General features: G+C 32.4%; 2 protein-coding genes and 1 long non-coding RNA gene across 3 annotated transcripts; 1 reads left to right on the plus strand and 2 right to left on the minus strand.

Moving 5' to 3' along the window:
* Window positions 1-3,830: 3,830 nt before the first annotated feature.
* On the plus strand, window positions 3,831-4,559 carry LOC135152108 (uncharacterized). Its single transcript, XR_010291312.1, has 2 exons — window positions 3,831-4,057; window positions 4,137-4,559. It is a non-coding gene; the product is annotated as an uncharacterized LOC135152108 (long non-coding RNA).
* A 2,209-nt stretch (window positions 4,560-6,768) lies between these two features.
* Window positions 6,769-9,339, minus strand: LOC108216054 (uncharacterized). Its single transcript, XM_017388712.2, has 3 exons — window positions 9,114-9,339; window positions 7,810-7,886; window positions 6,769-7,147 (listed from the first exon to the last, which is right to left on the minus strand). The coding sequence occupies exons 1-3, from the start codon at window positions 9,212-9,214 to the stop codon at window positions 7,008-7,010; spliced, it is 318 nt and encodes a 105-aa protein (XP_017244201.1). The 5' UTR covers window positions 9,215-9,339; the 3' UTR covers window positions 6,769-7,007.
* A 2,111-nt stretch (window positions 9,340-11,450) lies between these two features.
* On the minus strand, window positions 11,451-14,036 carry LOC108217077 (endo-1,4-beta-xylanase 5-like). The gene is made up of 5 exons (XM_064092131.1): window positions 14,028-14,036; window positions 13,515-13,638; window positions 13,258-13,427; window positions 12,793-12,891; window positions 11,451-12,683 (listed from the first exon to the last, which is right to left on the minus strand). Exons 1-5 carry the CDS (start codon window positions 14,034-14,036, stop codon window positions 11,547-11,549), a joined length of 1,539 nt encoding a protein of 512 aa, XP_063948201.1. The 3' UTR covers window positions 11,451-11,546.
* Window positions 14,037-15,827: the final 1,791 nt, after the last annotated feature.

The following is a 15,827-nucleotide window of genomic DNA, read 5'->3' on the forward strand; positions in this document are numbered from 1 at the left end:
TGTGGTGCATTTGATACCACACATTTTGTTCATATGCAGGGTTTGCTCGACTCACAGTTTGGTCATGAGAATTTCCACAGTGATTATCACAAAATCTGGTTTGAACTGGTGTAAATCGTGTTGGAAAAGGTGGGTTTTTCTCACTCATCTTGTTAAATTGATTGGGATATTTCTTGTATCAATGGTGTGAAGTTGCCATCAATATTGGGAAATACATTTTTTTCTCAATCTCTCAAGCTAGTAGCATATATTTTTCTTGTGTTTCTTGACTAAAACTGGTATCCACTTATCCAATTTATTATATAAATTCCACGTGGTCAATATTTATATTAATATGAAAGAATTTATATTAATGTATAAATATGTGATATATTAAAAAGTAAATGTTTTTTCCAAGATTTTATCATTACAAAGGTGCAATATCCAAAGATGGCTCTGTTATTATCAGTAAATGCAAAAGGAATTTTATTTCATATATATGTTATTATATATTACCAACTTGTAGTAATGTTTTTGTCATTGGACCTTACATTTGGCCAACAATAATGTAACATTCAAAAACTGGACCAAGTTTGTTGAGTTTTATACTATGAAGGCAGAAGTTGGGTCTTCTTGACTAATAGGTATCTAGTATGAATTTATTTATATCCTCGATGATTAACATAAACACCACTTTAATTTTTATTTTTTAAACAAAATGCTCTTACTTATGGTTTTTTTTGGAATCCAAGCGCAATCTCTTATCGAATGAAGCAGTACTTTAAAAGTGAGATGATGTGGGTACATAACACATCTTGGGACATTGGACAACTAATATACAAGACACATAAGCATATTGCTTTAGATTTTTTTTTCATCGTTCTCCTCTGTATAATTCTGAGATATATATTTTAGCGATACTATACATCACTTTCCAAGATATATTGCCCATGTTTTTTCTGCTCTTTTTTGTAGTTGATAAATTTTCATTCTAGATATTTTATAGAGTAAGCTGAAATTCGAGATTAATTTTATGTGTTTCATAGTATTTTTGTTGGATTTGTAGCTCAAAATAATTCAAGGGAGAATGAGCGTCTGCATAGTTGGTTTGTATATGGAGAAATTTGTCATGAGATATGTGTACAAATATGGAAAAGTGAAAGAGATGTCCATATATACAGGTGAACTTAAGCATATCTAGGTTATTGGTCAATACTTTTTTTTTAGGTTATGTTGCGAGTGAAGTTCGTAAATTATACTCAAAAACTCTTGTTTCTTGGGTTTTCTCAGTATTATTTGAAGATATTTTTTAATAAATAGATGGTTCCCCCTAAGTATTTCCAGTGAATTCTTCGTACATGTATTCAATTTTCCAAGAATTTTATATTTTATGAAATAATAACTACACAAAATTTCTTAATTTTTTTGTATGTCATCCTTTTTTCCATCATTTTTGGTCCATGATTTCAGTTTGGCTAAGCAGCCCCTAAAAGTGCCACTCAGGTACCTAACTTAGCTAACGGATCAACACGAAACCTCTTAGCAAACCTATTCAGCTAAGGCCCATGAAATATAACACCTAAGTGGTTTACACTGAACATAACTTCGAATACATACACTTGTGAACAGACGAGGTCACATATATTAATTTATTATTATTACTCTCTAGAAATTCATATTTTCTTATCACAATTATTATTTATCCCTAACCCAACCTATCTGACCTACTAACACATTTGTATCTAATATAGAACAATAATAATAGACCCCACCATCATATCACACTCCATTCATTTCTATACCACCAATCCACTTATGCAAACATAATGGATTCAATTTTTAAATAGAAATTTATATTTTTTTAATCAATCTGTATGACAATTATTTCCCCTTCGAATCAAACATCATATTAATTACAGACCTATATAATATGCACGATAAACAAATAAATTATACACATCATATTTCATACCTGCCTTATTTGCTAAAATCGAAATATTGCGGCACTACTAGAACAATTAATATTACAAGAAATCCATATTAACTTTTTGTGTTCCAATATCTTCTCAAAACATATACGCGCGTCCCACCTTCCACTTTCCCTATAAATTAGTCTACTAAACCTAAACAAAAAAAAAAAATCCTTTTATTGATGTCATTTAAAAGAAGTTATGACTACTGTCAACAATCAGGGACGCCTACTGCCAAGTCCCTCTTTGGGAGTCACCAAACTCAACATATGATTTATTAAATCATTAACATCGAGTAATAACCGCTTCCAACTAGTGGCGCCTATCTCATAATCTCTCTTCGACTTTCACTAAACATGTCATATTATTTTTGAAGTCTTTGATAATGGGGGACTGTCCCTACAAAAGACACGGGGCACTAATTTAAATTTGAAAATAAATTATATAAGGATTTTAGGTCGTTGTAAGTGGGTATATATATATGTATGTATGTATGTATATATATATATATATATATATATATATATATATATATATATATATATATATATATATATATATATATATATATATATATATATATATATATATATATATATATATATATATATATATATATATATATATATATAGGCCAACATTCCAGAGAGGGACTCCTTATATGGAGTTACATAGCGCGCCATTATAAATTATCAATTTTATTATAAATTCTGTTATAGAATACATATAAGACGTGATTCTAATATAGAATACTATAAAATATGTCTATTTTAATTAATTTAACACTTAAAATTTGATGAAAAAAGTATATTTTCGAAACTGATTCTACAACAGAATAATTCTGGATTATTATTATTCTGCTATAGAATCATGTTGAGATATTGCATAATTTTAGATGATCTTTGGAATAAAAAAATTGTATAACTTCGTTTTCGGTTTAATAATCAAAATTTGCAAATATATGTCATAAAAAATATATTGAAATATATATTATGTATATATTTATAATGGTGTGCTACGTAACTCCATATAAGAGGGTATGCTATGGAGTGGTACCCTATATATATATATATATATATATATATATATATATATATATGGCATTGCTCAAAACAGAACACCCCTAAAAGAAGAACAAAGAAGAACGCTTTGGAATCGAACATAGAATCTCATCTAAAACTTGAATTAAACTCTAACTTTAAGCTACTTAACCATTTAATACGAATAATAATAGTATCTAGAATGTTTAACAACAATTATGGATTAAAAATAACATGATTTTATGTGAAATTAATCATGTAAAGAATATATACATGATTCTATTCTGGATTCTGTTTTGGATTCTGTTCTGGATTCTATAATATTTCATATTAATAATTTGGATAAATTTGGATGTTAAATTTCATATATTAAGTTTAGTTAGTGCTTAACTATGTAATTATAATCATAACAAATCATTTTTTATGAAAAAAAAAGTGTTATGATAGTGTTCTGTGTTCTGTTTTTAAAGTGTTCTGTGTGGAGTGCAACCCTATATATATATATATATATATATATATATATATATATATATATATATATATATATATATATATTTATTGTCAATTTGTTGAGTTGAGAGTATGTTTATCTTTGGGTTTGCATATTTGGACATCTTAAAATGACCACTATTATCAATATTCTGATCATACATCATTCATCCAATGGACCCCTCAATTCGACGTATAGCGTACACCAGATAATTCAAATAAGTATACATCTGACCAATGGAAAATAAAAGAAAAATAATGAGAAGGATCCAAACTAACTATTGCATATATAACAACCCCGTTACATGTAATTATATATATATATATATATATATATATATATATATATATATATATATATATTTATGTTGCTCCCTTTAGAACTAATGAGTAATAAAAATTCCAGCTTAGCACTCAGGATAACCTGTCAGATAAAATGTATATTTGGACAGATTGTACAACACAGCTATAAGATTGGGGGAGCTTCAGGCACAGTTTAAGCTGCAGATAGATCCCCAGGAGTATGCTCGAGAAAATCTCAAGTTTGGCCTTGTTGAAGTAGTGTATGAATGGGCAAAGGTACATTCATGTGTGTATATATATCAGTTAGACCTTGTCAAATCTCCACATATTTATGCTGGGTTCTTTCTCATTGCAGGGAACCCCATTTGCAGATATATGTGAACTTACGGATGTTCCCGAAGGTCTGATAGTGAGGACCATAGTTAGGTTGGATGAGACATGTCGTGAATTCAAAAATGCAGCTGCAATTATGGGTAATTCTGCACTTCACAAAAAGATGGAAATTGCTTCCAACGCAATAAAACGTGATATTGTTTTCGCTGCTAGCTTGTACATTACAGGAGTGTAATATTTTGAGGTCATAGGTTTGTTACCATGTAACTTTTGTTGTGTGTTAATTAGTCACCAGCTTGAAGTTTGCAAGTTTTGTTTATTACCGCCCTTGTATATATTAAGGGTTTATGTATTTTAGTCTTTGAATGTGAATTCTCCCAGCCTAGGCAGTGTATTGGATACTACAATAGGAGAGTTTTAATATAAAAATCTTTTTAGTACCAAATACTTTGCTTTGTTTTTTCCTCGTTTTTTTTCCCGGTAGCCTGGCCTTGTAGTTTCATATGTGTGTGATGTTTTTTTTTTGTCGGTAGCCTGGCCTGTAGTTTCATACTCTCTCCGTCCCAACCAATTCTTTACGTTTGGTGTGGCACAGACGTTAAAAAATATGTATAAAGTAGTGGAAAAGAGAAAGAAAAATGGGTGAGGTGGTGAGATCTATTGATTTTTAATGTATAAAAGGAAGATACTAGAGTAAAAGTAGTGTGAAAAGAGAGAAAAAGTGGGGAAGTGGTGGTACTTATTGCTTATATTTGGTAAGTGTTAAAATGTAAAGAATTAGATGGGACACCTTAGAAAGGAAACTCTAAAGAAATGGTTGAGATAAAAAGAATATATGTGCGCGATGGAAATTTGGTAAAGAAGAAAGATGAGGTTAGCTGTGAAATTAAGTTCTTGTGTGATGGTTGATTGACTTATTTATAGGTTGTCTGTAATGTTATCAATTTCGATCTCCTTATCGTGTCTAAGTATTCCGTATTAAAAGATCAAGCCATATATAATTATTGGAAGTAAAGAAATCTAAATCTATTTGAGATAGGTTTCTTGTGGATGGGTCTATGGCCAAGTTAGTAATCCATATTGTAGATGAGTCTTTACAGAGTCTTCGACAATCTGCTTGAGAGGGGTTCCCATATACTGAAAGAGGGAGCTCACTCTACAAGGGCTAGTCATGAGGTCAAATATCTCTTTAAGTATATAATTTTACAGATACAACATTATTTTAATTATTGGAGGTAACACTGACCTCTACTCAGTATATCTTGGAAGAAGATATATTGTACGATGGTTATCATTTTCTAGGTACGCGTGGACAAGTTTTTAACCTGATCAAAGATAATTTATTAGAATATATGAAAAGATTTTTTTTCTGGAAATATCGGTACATGATCAACCAGATCCTCGTTTAGGGTAACCCACTAGAATTTAAAATCAAGATGCATGATCATCTTCACATAATGTGGAGGGCCTTCAAGGCTTCAACATATAACATGATCATCTCAAATCCTTGCACAATGATAATCCAACTCAACAGAATATGAGATTAATAAAAGATGTTGTAGATCATAGCTGAAAGAGCTCCGGAAATCATGACTATCAAATATCAAATAACCTTAGAGAGGCCTTCATGTACTTCATTAAACCTACCTCTATAAAGGGTGGCTTTCTGGTACAAGTCCCATGATTAGCACAACTATGTTTCTTCTTTTCTGTACGAGCCTCTATGGACACGCCTTCTCTTTGCTAGCCTCTTAAGGGCGCACAAAGAACACCTGTATTTCTTGATCCGGATTTCCTAGTTTACTTGTTTGTCCTTCATCATAAATAAAAGGCCATTCAAATTATGACTATAACAGTAAACTTTCTAAAATCTCTCAAAGTTCTAACAGAATATTATAAACTTTTCTGACATAAAATGAGTTTCTTACAATCCGTATTCCTTTAACACGCAACTCTTTGATGGTTAAGATATCAAGTACGAGGACAAGTAGTGTAATTTGCATTTCATCCTTTAACTGACTATGTAATATATTTGACATTAACTTATTTGATACTTGACAGAGTTATCAAGCACAGTAAATTCATCTGGTCACAGGTTATGAAGGAGATTTTAGATCAAGGCAATAATGCGAAAGGATTTGAAAAGTGATGAATTTTGAATGAATGTAGTTTAGTACTTGCCATAAGTTAAGTGAACAAGGAATAAGATGCAGATAATGGAGGAGTCAACAACAGGTTATATGAATTCAGAGTCGTGTTGTGATGTTGCTAATCAAGTGCACATTTTGCTGACACTTCTTCAAGATTATAAAGGCAGATCACTTCTCTTTCCGTGATTTTGTCACTCAAAAAAGATTTGAAATCTTTGAAATTCTGACGTAATACATTGAATTTTTAGTTGCTTGGTTATGCTGAGGACTGAGGTGATCTCGGCATTCTCCAACTTGCAGTGCTTTCAAAAATTGTAGAATTTGCTCCTGACAAGATATAATAATTAAAGTTATTTGTAGAAATTGCTAATAAATTTGTTTTCTCTCGCGATTGTTAACCCAAACTGTAGTTCTTTTAACAAAAATCTACCACTGCTTTGGTAGCTGCTTATACAAAATTTCGACATCAAGCTACAGGACACCCTGCTTTGAAAGCGAGATGCATTTGCAAAGAAAGAAATAATCACCAGGTTTTATATGTTAGTTGCGATATATATTGTTTGATGTTGGCCTATGTATTTGTGGCTCTTTCATTTCCATGTGCTCTCCAGAGCTCTATTCTTTTTTAACAGTTTGGCTAATAAGTCTACAATATTTGTCTACAAGGAACAGAGATCAATAGATAAATTTAGAATGCATTGTTCATTGCTTATAAATAGCAGCATAGTTTTCACCAAGACAAATCATTTTTTGATGTCCATGTCCTTGAGACCTTTTTCGTTTGTGAAGTCGGTAACAGCTTGGTCAAAGGTGCTCCGAATATGCTGGCACATGAGCATCAGGTCCTGGCATGAGTCTCTTAGCACCTCACTAGCTGGATCGCCTGCAGAAATGGAAATAAATATCTTAAAGAAAAGATTGATATGGCATTAAGTATCACGAAAAGAACAAAGAAGGTAAGTTCTACTTTCATTTTTAGTTCGTGGGGTAAATTTGTTTAGCCTTAGGGTAATGATTAACCTAAAACACAATAGTAAACTATGTTTACTACACAGTTAGGAAGGAAAATGGGTTAGACGGGTTATTATTATAAAATTTAAGAACTGTTAGAAGCAAATTTTCTGATTCAGGATCGATATATCTTATATGAATCACAGACTGAATAAAAGATATCATACTTATTATAAAACAGACGCAGAATACAAGTAAAACAATAGAGTGACAACTAGATGCAAGTAAAACAATAGAGTGACAACTAGATGAAATCCTGTAGTCTGTCCAGGTAGTATAAACACAATATAACACAAAACAACGAGAGTGTCATAACTAAATTTTAATATGGAAGTTATTTTTAAAAAAATGGGTGAAGGTCATGACCTGAATTCTAAATGAATTCAATCAAGAGAACACACACATCTGTGATGTCGAATCAGATGTTAATGAAGGACTTCATAATATTAAAGAGAAACAAAAAGGGACTAGGAAGTACAATTACAACCAAACAAGACCCGATAGTACAGACTAAAATAAAAACTATAAATTTACCAGTAGTCTGCACTCTAACATTAACGCGAGCTTCTGATGGATGGGGGATGCTGTAACCGCTAAATGTAACTCTTGGACTGCAAGTTAAAAAAATCATAATTTGTCATACATTACTATTCAGAATTAACAAATGTCCATTCTTATATATAACATCAAATAGACACAATAAAGGCACCAAGAGAAAATATTATGAGCTGACTGCAGGATATTAAAGTTAATTCTAAAAAAGAATCTTTAACTTTTATGACTAAGTTGTTCTCAAACTACCAAGATACTCCTGAGAACAAGATCCAAGATTAATACTCAATAGCATATGTACTTATAGAAAGTTGTCCTTTAGAATTACTTACAAAATGATCCCGCTCAAATTATACATTAAAATTCTGAACTATTAAGTATGATTTTGTTGGATTTGCAGAACAGAGTCTTATCATACTCAAGCTGGCCTAGTGTTGAAAATTAATTTCACAGAGGAGGTTAGAACAAGCTTTTTGTTTCTTCAGGCCACATACATTGGCAACTTATAAAAAATAGATTAATTTAGAATCAATGAAGATTCCTTAAATTATAAATTCCATCAATTTTTCATCAATTACAAGCATATTTCTAGCTTTCTTAAATATATGCAACTACAAAGCAGGAGTGCAGGACAACACTAAGAGGTGAAAATGCTGGCAATGCAAAGAATGTACTAAAAATTACTGACAATAATCACATTGAACAAACTTGTTCAAAAAAGAAACTATTAAACAGAATCTAATTCAAAATCAATAAATCTTTTCTTGTTCTGCGCATGGGTGGACCTGAAATTCAAGAAGCCCTAATCAAAACCAGTTTATGAGCACTGATTTGTATATAATCCGCATATTCTTCAAATTTATATATAAACGATTACAAATTTCCGGGACCCTAAACGCCCCGGGCAGGGCTTAACTTGTATAATTTGTATTTACTCCACGTATTTTCCGTATTTATATATAAATGATTCTGAAATTTCAGGTCCGTGAATAGGAACTTTTCCATGGTCTTTAATACTCCAAATTACAAACTCCGAACCACAAATACTTTAAATATGGTATGCGTTTGTCGAAAAATAAATTAAAGGACAAAATATCAAAAGTATTCACCAGCCATCACCGGAGATTGGGGGTTCGAATCTCGGAAAGACAAATGTAAATATCTTTTGATAATTGTGTTTTGATGTCCCTTAGCGGGCAAACATTGAAGCATCTAGGCACGTGTATACATATATAAAAAAATAATGATAATACGCAGAGAGAGAGGCAGAGAAAAGAGTAACAGACTCTTGATTAAGAGCAAAACGAAGTGAATTAGCGAGGGTGTGATCTTCCTCGGACAGCGTGAACGTTGATGATGATGGATCCTCAATTGTTCCTAGCTCCATGGCTCTTGCTCTGCTCTCTGCTTCCACAAACTTAAAACCCTAATTTAACAAATAATAAACCCCTCCCCAATTCTCCCGGTTTTTCTGGGATGTTTGCAAAATATTTTATTGTTCACCCTATAAATAAATTATGACCAAGTCCACGCTAGTTGTCACTAGTGAGCATGGCTGTCAAAAAAATCTTAAAGATCGGAAATCGTATCTGAGAAAAAGTGGATATTATTTGAATTCGAAATAAAATAAATATTATCTATATTCGAATCTATGATTAGGGCTGAGTATTCGGTCAGTTCGGTCCAAAACTGAACCGAACCGAAATAACCGAGAACCGAAATAGTTTTTTTTCCTGGACCAAATCGAAATTCTGTTTTGCACCGAACCGGAATCGAACCGAAATAAATCGGTTCGGTTCGGTTCTTCCTCAAAGAACCGAATTTTTATAGAAAAAAAATTAAAACATCAAGTCTTACAGATCAAGAAATTTAACTCTGCTTATGAACTATAGTTTTGTAATTTAACTACAATTACTCTGCTTATACTGCTACGTATCAAGAAATTAATGCAGAAAGCATAACATATACAGAAGAGAAAGCTTAGCATAGCAGTATTCTGGAGAGCAGGACAATAATTGTAGATAATAGAAAGTGAATCTCCGATTCTTGTAGCGAAATAAAGAACGATGCTTAGATTTGTGATTAGAGATTGGGTTTATGTGTGCGAGACTGCGAGTAGTGCGGCTGAAGCCTGAATGCTCTGAAGTTTGACCTGAATACGCACGCATATATTAACATATATTATATATATTTAATATATTAAATTAATAATACAAAAAGTTCGGTCTATTCGGTCCAGAACCGAATATGTTTTGAAAGAACCGGACCAAACTGAAATTTATTTCGGTCCGGACCGAACTTTCGAAAAAATCGGAACCGAACCGGACCGAATTTTTACGGTTCGGTTTGGTTTTTCGATTCCGGTTCGGTTTTGCTCACCCCTATCTATGATATTCGAATCCAAAATTAAATACATATTTGATATTTAAATTATATAATATATAATTATATGTAATTAAAATTTTATTCTACTAGCGTGTTGTGTAGTGTGTGTATATGCATAAAATGATATATTTATACAAATACTAAAATACTTTATACATATATAAAAATATCATTTCAGCTTAGTCGTAAAAAAATTGTTTGAAAATCATCGTCCGAAATATCTACCCCGTATCCGACATCCGTCCGAAATATCCGACGTTCGTCCGAAATATCTGCCCCGTATCCGAAAAAAGCGGATATTATTCGTATATGAAATAAAGCGGATATTGTCCGAATCCGACAATTACTGACACGGATACATATTCATATCTGAATTATCCGTTTGACAGCCCTCTTGTGAGCACGAGATCGAGGGTATCAGTAGTACGTCGATCATACAAATTTTATAACGGAGTAATAATTAAAATTTCAGTATAAAATATCGGTAGACCACTTAATATGACATGTCGATGGGCGATAGAATTAACTTGACTATATCATTGTTAGAATATTTCTAAGTTCATAATACTTTATTTAATTTTATTTTTCGATCATTTATAACATGATGATATTTTCTGGGAATATATTTATAATTTATTGTAACCGATAAATTGTAAAGTTGGAAAATATTTCAGTAATGACATTTACATATTAAGTATAAGCACTTCACGAAATTGACTGGATACAAAATCACGAAATAAAAAAAAAATTAGAATTGCCAAAATGACTTAGTTTTGTTATTACAGGAACATGTGTTGTTCAACAAATCTCGAATATGAACCATTTCATAAATTTTTATGAATGTGTTTATTATATATGGAATATACGTGATACTTATCCAATAATATGCGACAATCATCTTCTTAGAATCGAGTTAGATGTTTAAAACTCCTAAAGATCAAGAGTTCCCTTACCTTTTTAGACAATCTGCCATATCTAATGAGTGCACCTCAAAACTCTAATCTTAAACACCGGTGAACTCAAGCACCGTGGCACCTCGATGCACAATAATATTACCAGTACCAATATCAAAAATCAGGTGCAATAATATTACCTAAAACCTTCAACAAACAGACATGAATTTTATTAAGATGTTGTGGAACTAGATTATACCAATATCAAAAATGGGGCGCAATTATTTTATCAGGGGATGCAATCTTCAAGATAAGCATATTTGTTGTCTAAGAAGCAAGAAGGCAAGTAATTTGAAAGGTACACTAAAATAATTAATTTGACTGACAGGTACCCGTTACAAATCTGGAATATATCTGACTGCCAAAATACAGCAGCATAACTCATACATGGATATGAATATGAAAATTTTCATTCGCAGGAAGCTTATCATTAATCTCTACAGACTGAATAGTGGACGAGTTTTTTGTCGGATGCAGAACAGTTACTTCGTATTCTCCATGAAACAATGACACTTCAAGTAATCCATTATCATCTGCTGTAAATTCTTCAACCTCTGATCTCCATTCATTCAGCAATCTGTCAACCAGATCTCCAACCGGAGTATTCCTAAAGTTATTGTCAGCTAATGTCATGTCGTAACCGTCTACTGCAGGCCCTGACCACATCACAATCCCCTGAACAGCAGGATGTGCAAAGCCTTCTCTCAGAATTTGTTCCAAATATTGTACCTGATTCGGATTTGGCTTGACATCGACCTCTGTCAGCCAAACAGGCATTCCTGTAGCTCCCAGAGTGTCTAGTGCAGATCTCATGTAAACAATGTTTGGTTGATATTGACTGAAATGAGACTGCAAGCCAATCCCAATTGGTGCACCACCCACACTCCCCTGAATTTCACGCAATTTGTTTATATAATTCTGAGGAAGTGAAGCGGGATCTCTGCCATCCTCTACTGTATTATACTCATTCATGAACAATGTGGCTCCATCAAGCTGGTGAGCCTTGGCGTACTCAGTGTTTGAAAATCCGTTGCCTAATTTGTCATCAAAGAACCGGAAATGCAAATTTTCATTGACAACATCCCAAGCAATCACCTTTCCTCTGTATCTTGACATAACAGAGTTGATTCTTGTATTAGTTGCGGCCCATAACTGATCAGGATTAAGGCCATAGACCCAATTGGGCTGGTAGTGAGGATCTTCCCAGAAAACGTTGTGACCTCTTATGGAAATGCCATGTGATTGGGCAAAATTCACCATAAAATCTGTGTTGGCATAGTTTTCCTGGCCTTGGCTCGGTTCATTATCATACCATTTCATTTCATTCCTAAAAGTGGTGACTCTGAATCTTGACGAAAACCAGGACTGATAAGCCTGGTTGTTAACAATGTTCTTGGTCATGGAACACCCGAATGGAAAATGTTGTTTGACTTGATTTATGATCACTTTCGCGCCTCGAACTGCCTCGCCATTTTTATTTGCATCACTTATATTCAATCTGATTGTCCTCTTGCGCACCTGCAGATATTTCCAGTCCCATCAGTACAAATACTATCATCTCAATCTATACTACAATTATCTGAAAATAAGTAAGTCATTCGGGATATGCAGAGCAAGCCTTCTTTACCTCGGAAATTCTTTGTTCTTGGTGGGATCTCCATTGTTCTTTAGTGAATGGTTGTAGCGAAACATTGTCCACCCAAATCTCTGCCAAAGCATTTTTGGCCTGCACATACACAAAGACATATATGAGGACTTAGTACATTGATGATTAAGATTTAAAATTAAAAATATACGATATTAAAATCGTAAGTTATTAGCAATCACCAAAATATACTCCATACAAGATTAAGGTTGGGAATGAGAATCGGGATGAGAATGGAGGGTATGGGAATGGGGGTTAATGGGAGTGAGAAGGGCATGGAAATTCAAAGAGTGTCAAGAGTATGATTTAACCACGAAAAAAGATTGGGATTCTCTTCCATACCACCAAACAACAAATTCAAATTTCAAACACTTATGCATGGGATTGATGTTTCGATTCCCATTAACCGGGCTTATAACCGTGCACTAAACACCCTCGAAATTATACCTTAAAAATAATGTGAGCAGGAGCTGTCACATTTGCCACAACTCCACCTTTGAGCATGGACCAACATCCATGACTGGCAACAACAGTACCAATTTCAAAAATAGCCCCGCTCGAATAGTTAAATGCTGCTGTTATACTGTTCTCACTTCCTTTACTCGCTTGAACCCAAGCTGTATTACAACACAACAAGTTATTGATTTTTAAAATAAAAATATTTATTGATTTTTGAAATTCAGAAGAGCACGTGACTACATTACCGGAGAAAACGTAATAAAGTCCATCCTTGAGTTGAACTTTTTGTGGGAACACACCGCCATTTGTCCTTTTTGTTTCTGTGAAAATACCTCCTCCATATTGAGCGGGAAGGGGCTCTTTTAAACACTGAAATTACAGCAACAATGGAGAAAATTATGTACAATGATGACAAAGACTTTTATTCACGATAACTGTCAGAAAATCCAAATATTTATGATTCTACTGATTAAACCAAATTAACACATGAGTGTCTATATGCGAAAATTGAAAGAAAAACACCTCTTCTCTAGACTATAACATCTACGGGGCCATTTTCTCTTTTAAAATAATTTTTTAAAGTAATATTTTAACAGATAAAAGAATATAGACATATATATTTCTCATAAACTTTTAAAATAATTATTTATGAATACAATTTATATATAGTAATTGTAATTAAAAATTACATCTCCAAAATATGACTTGCAACGATTTTTTAAATAGATTTTGGTAGGAAAAATTAATAAGTTCTTAACAAAAAGCATTATTGTTGACAAATAAACGCATAAATCCAATGGAACTAAGAAAAAAGTACTTATCAGCAGCACACAGTACAGTATAACAAAGATGAAGAACATAATTTTCTTGCCTCTGTGGTGGCAAAATAGTCATAATCTTGAGCATTGATCCCTGCAAACCATGATATACAGATAGTTAATTACATGTGTTTTTCTTATCATCCATCTTAACATGTAAATACATGATCTAATAACTAAAAAAACCTTGTACAGAAGAAGCTAAAGCTGCATTCATCACCATCAACATGAATAAAAACATAACTTTCTTCAAATCCACGACGCTCTTCATGGTTTTTTGATCAACTAATATAAAGTTCAACGCATGCAGGAAATAAATAACGTGGTTTAACATCAGGAGCAACCCATATATATACAAATTTGCAGCATCAACAAGGACTTGGTATTTTATCTTTTGCAATTAATAAATTAAATGGGTTAGTTTGGAAGCCTGCCTTATTAATTGCTACCCATCTAAACATGATCAGTGGGATTATTTAGATATCCTGCTATAAATTCTGATCTTCCAAAAATATTAACATGGTAACAGATTTTACATGTACTTTTTCCTCAAAGTTGTTTTATTTCTTATCTTTTAATTAATGATTTAGTTGTGCCGTGCTTAACATTATATAAAAATCAGATATTATATCAAACTACTTGAGAAGCCGCGCGTTGCGACGGCCTATAAAAATTATATTAATGATTCAAAATTTATATTTGTAAGATAAGATACATGTGTGACAGTCTATTAAAATTATATTAATGATTCAAAATTAATATTTGTAGAATAAAATAAATTTTATATTATAAACATCACGATACAATACCAATATTAATATATAAAATTACAAAATTGGACTATAATTCATTAGTGAAAAAATGAAAATAAATGTCTACATATAATTAACGATTTAAATCATGACAAATCTTGATTTTAGTTGTTTTTCTTTTTTAAGGTAATCATGTTTTCACTAACATTGTCATTAATTTCCAAACATTACTTCTTAGACATAAACAACATGCCCTACATGTAAAAAGTATACGGCTCTTTAACACATTGATTGACCAATAAAACAGACAGTAAACTTGCAAGAACATAAGTGTTCTCATCCTATCATTGACGAACAATTGTGATACGGGCTATAATAATATAATGATTATTAAATAAGATCCAAAAAATGAAGGCTCGGTTAATAAGGTCTGATCTATGATATATTAATTAATTTCATAATTAATATAAAAATGCCTACTTATATTTTCTGCTTTGAGCCTGATGGATCGCCAAGGTCCACGATCCAGTATCGTGGATTATGGACGTCCAAGGTCCAAAATTATGGACAGCCCATTCAAGGCATAAAATCATTACACAACTCTAAGAAGATTCTAGAACTCTATTTCTTTGAGTCCCAGATGACTATCTACTATTATAGATGATCATTTAGAGTTCTAGATGACCACTAACAACTACAGATAATCATCATAACATACTTTTATTCTATCTCAAGCTCTACAGAGCTAAACAATTTTTAACTCAAAGACTTAAAAAAAACTACTATATAAAGGGCTCTACCCCTCACAACTAGAAATACATGTTTTGACATGATTCTTGTCACCCGTAAGGATACATAGGCATCTTGTAAGGACTGTTCAAGTTCTGACTCACTAGAGCAGTTACAAAGCAAGAAGCTCATCCCTCATTTTTGATGCATATCGTTTCGCGCTTTCTATTGGAAGAAGACGACAACCATAACAAGAACA

The sequence above is a fragment of the Daucus carota genome, chromosome 4, assembly GCF_001625215.2.
Source record: "Daucus carota subsp. sativus chromosome 4, DH1 v3.0, whole genome shotgun sequence".
NCBI classification, from domain to species: Eukaryota; Viridiplantae; Streptophyta; class Magnoliopsida; order Apiales; family Apiaceae; genus Daucus; species Daucus carota.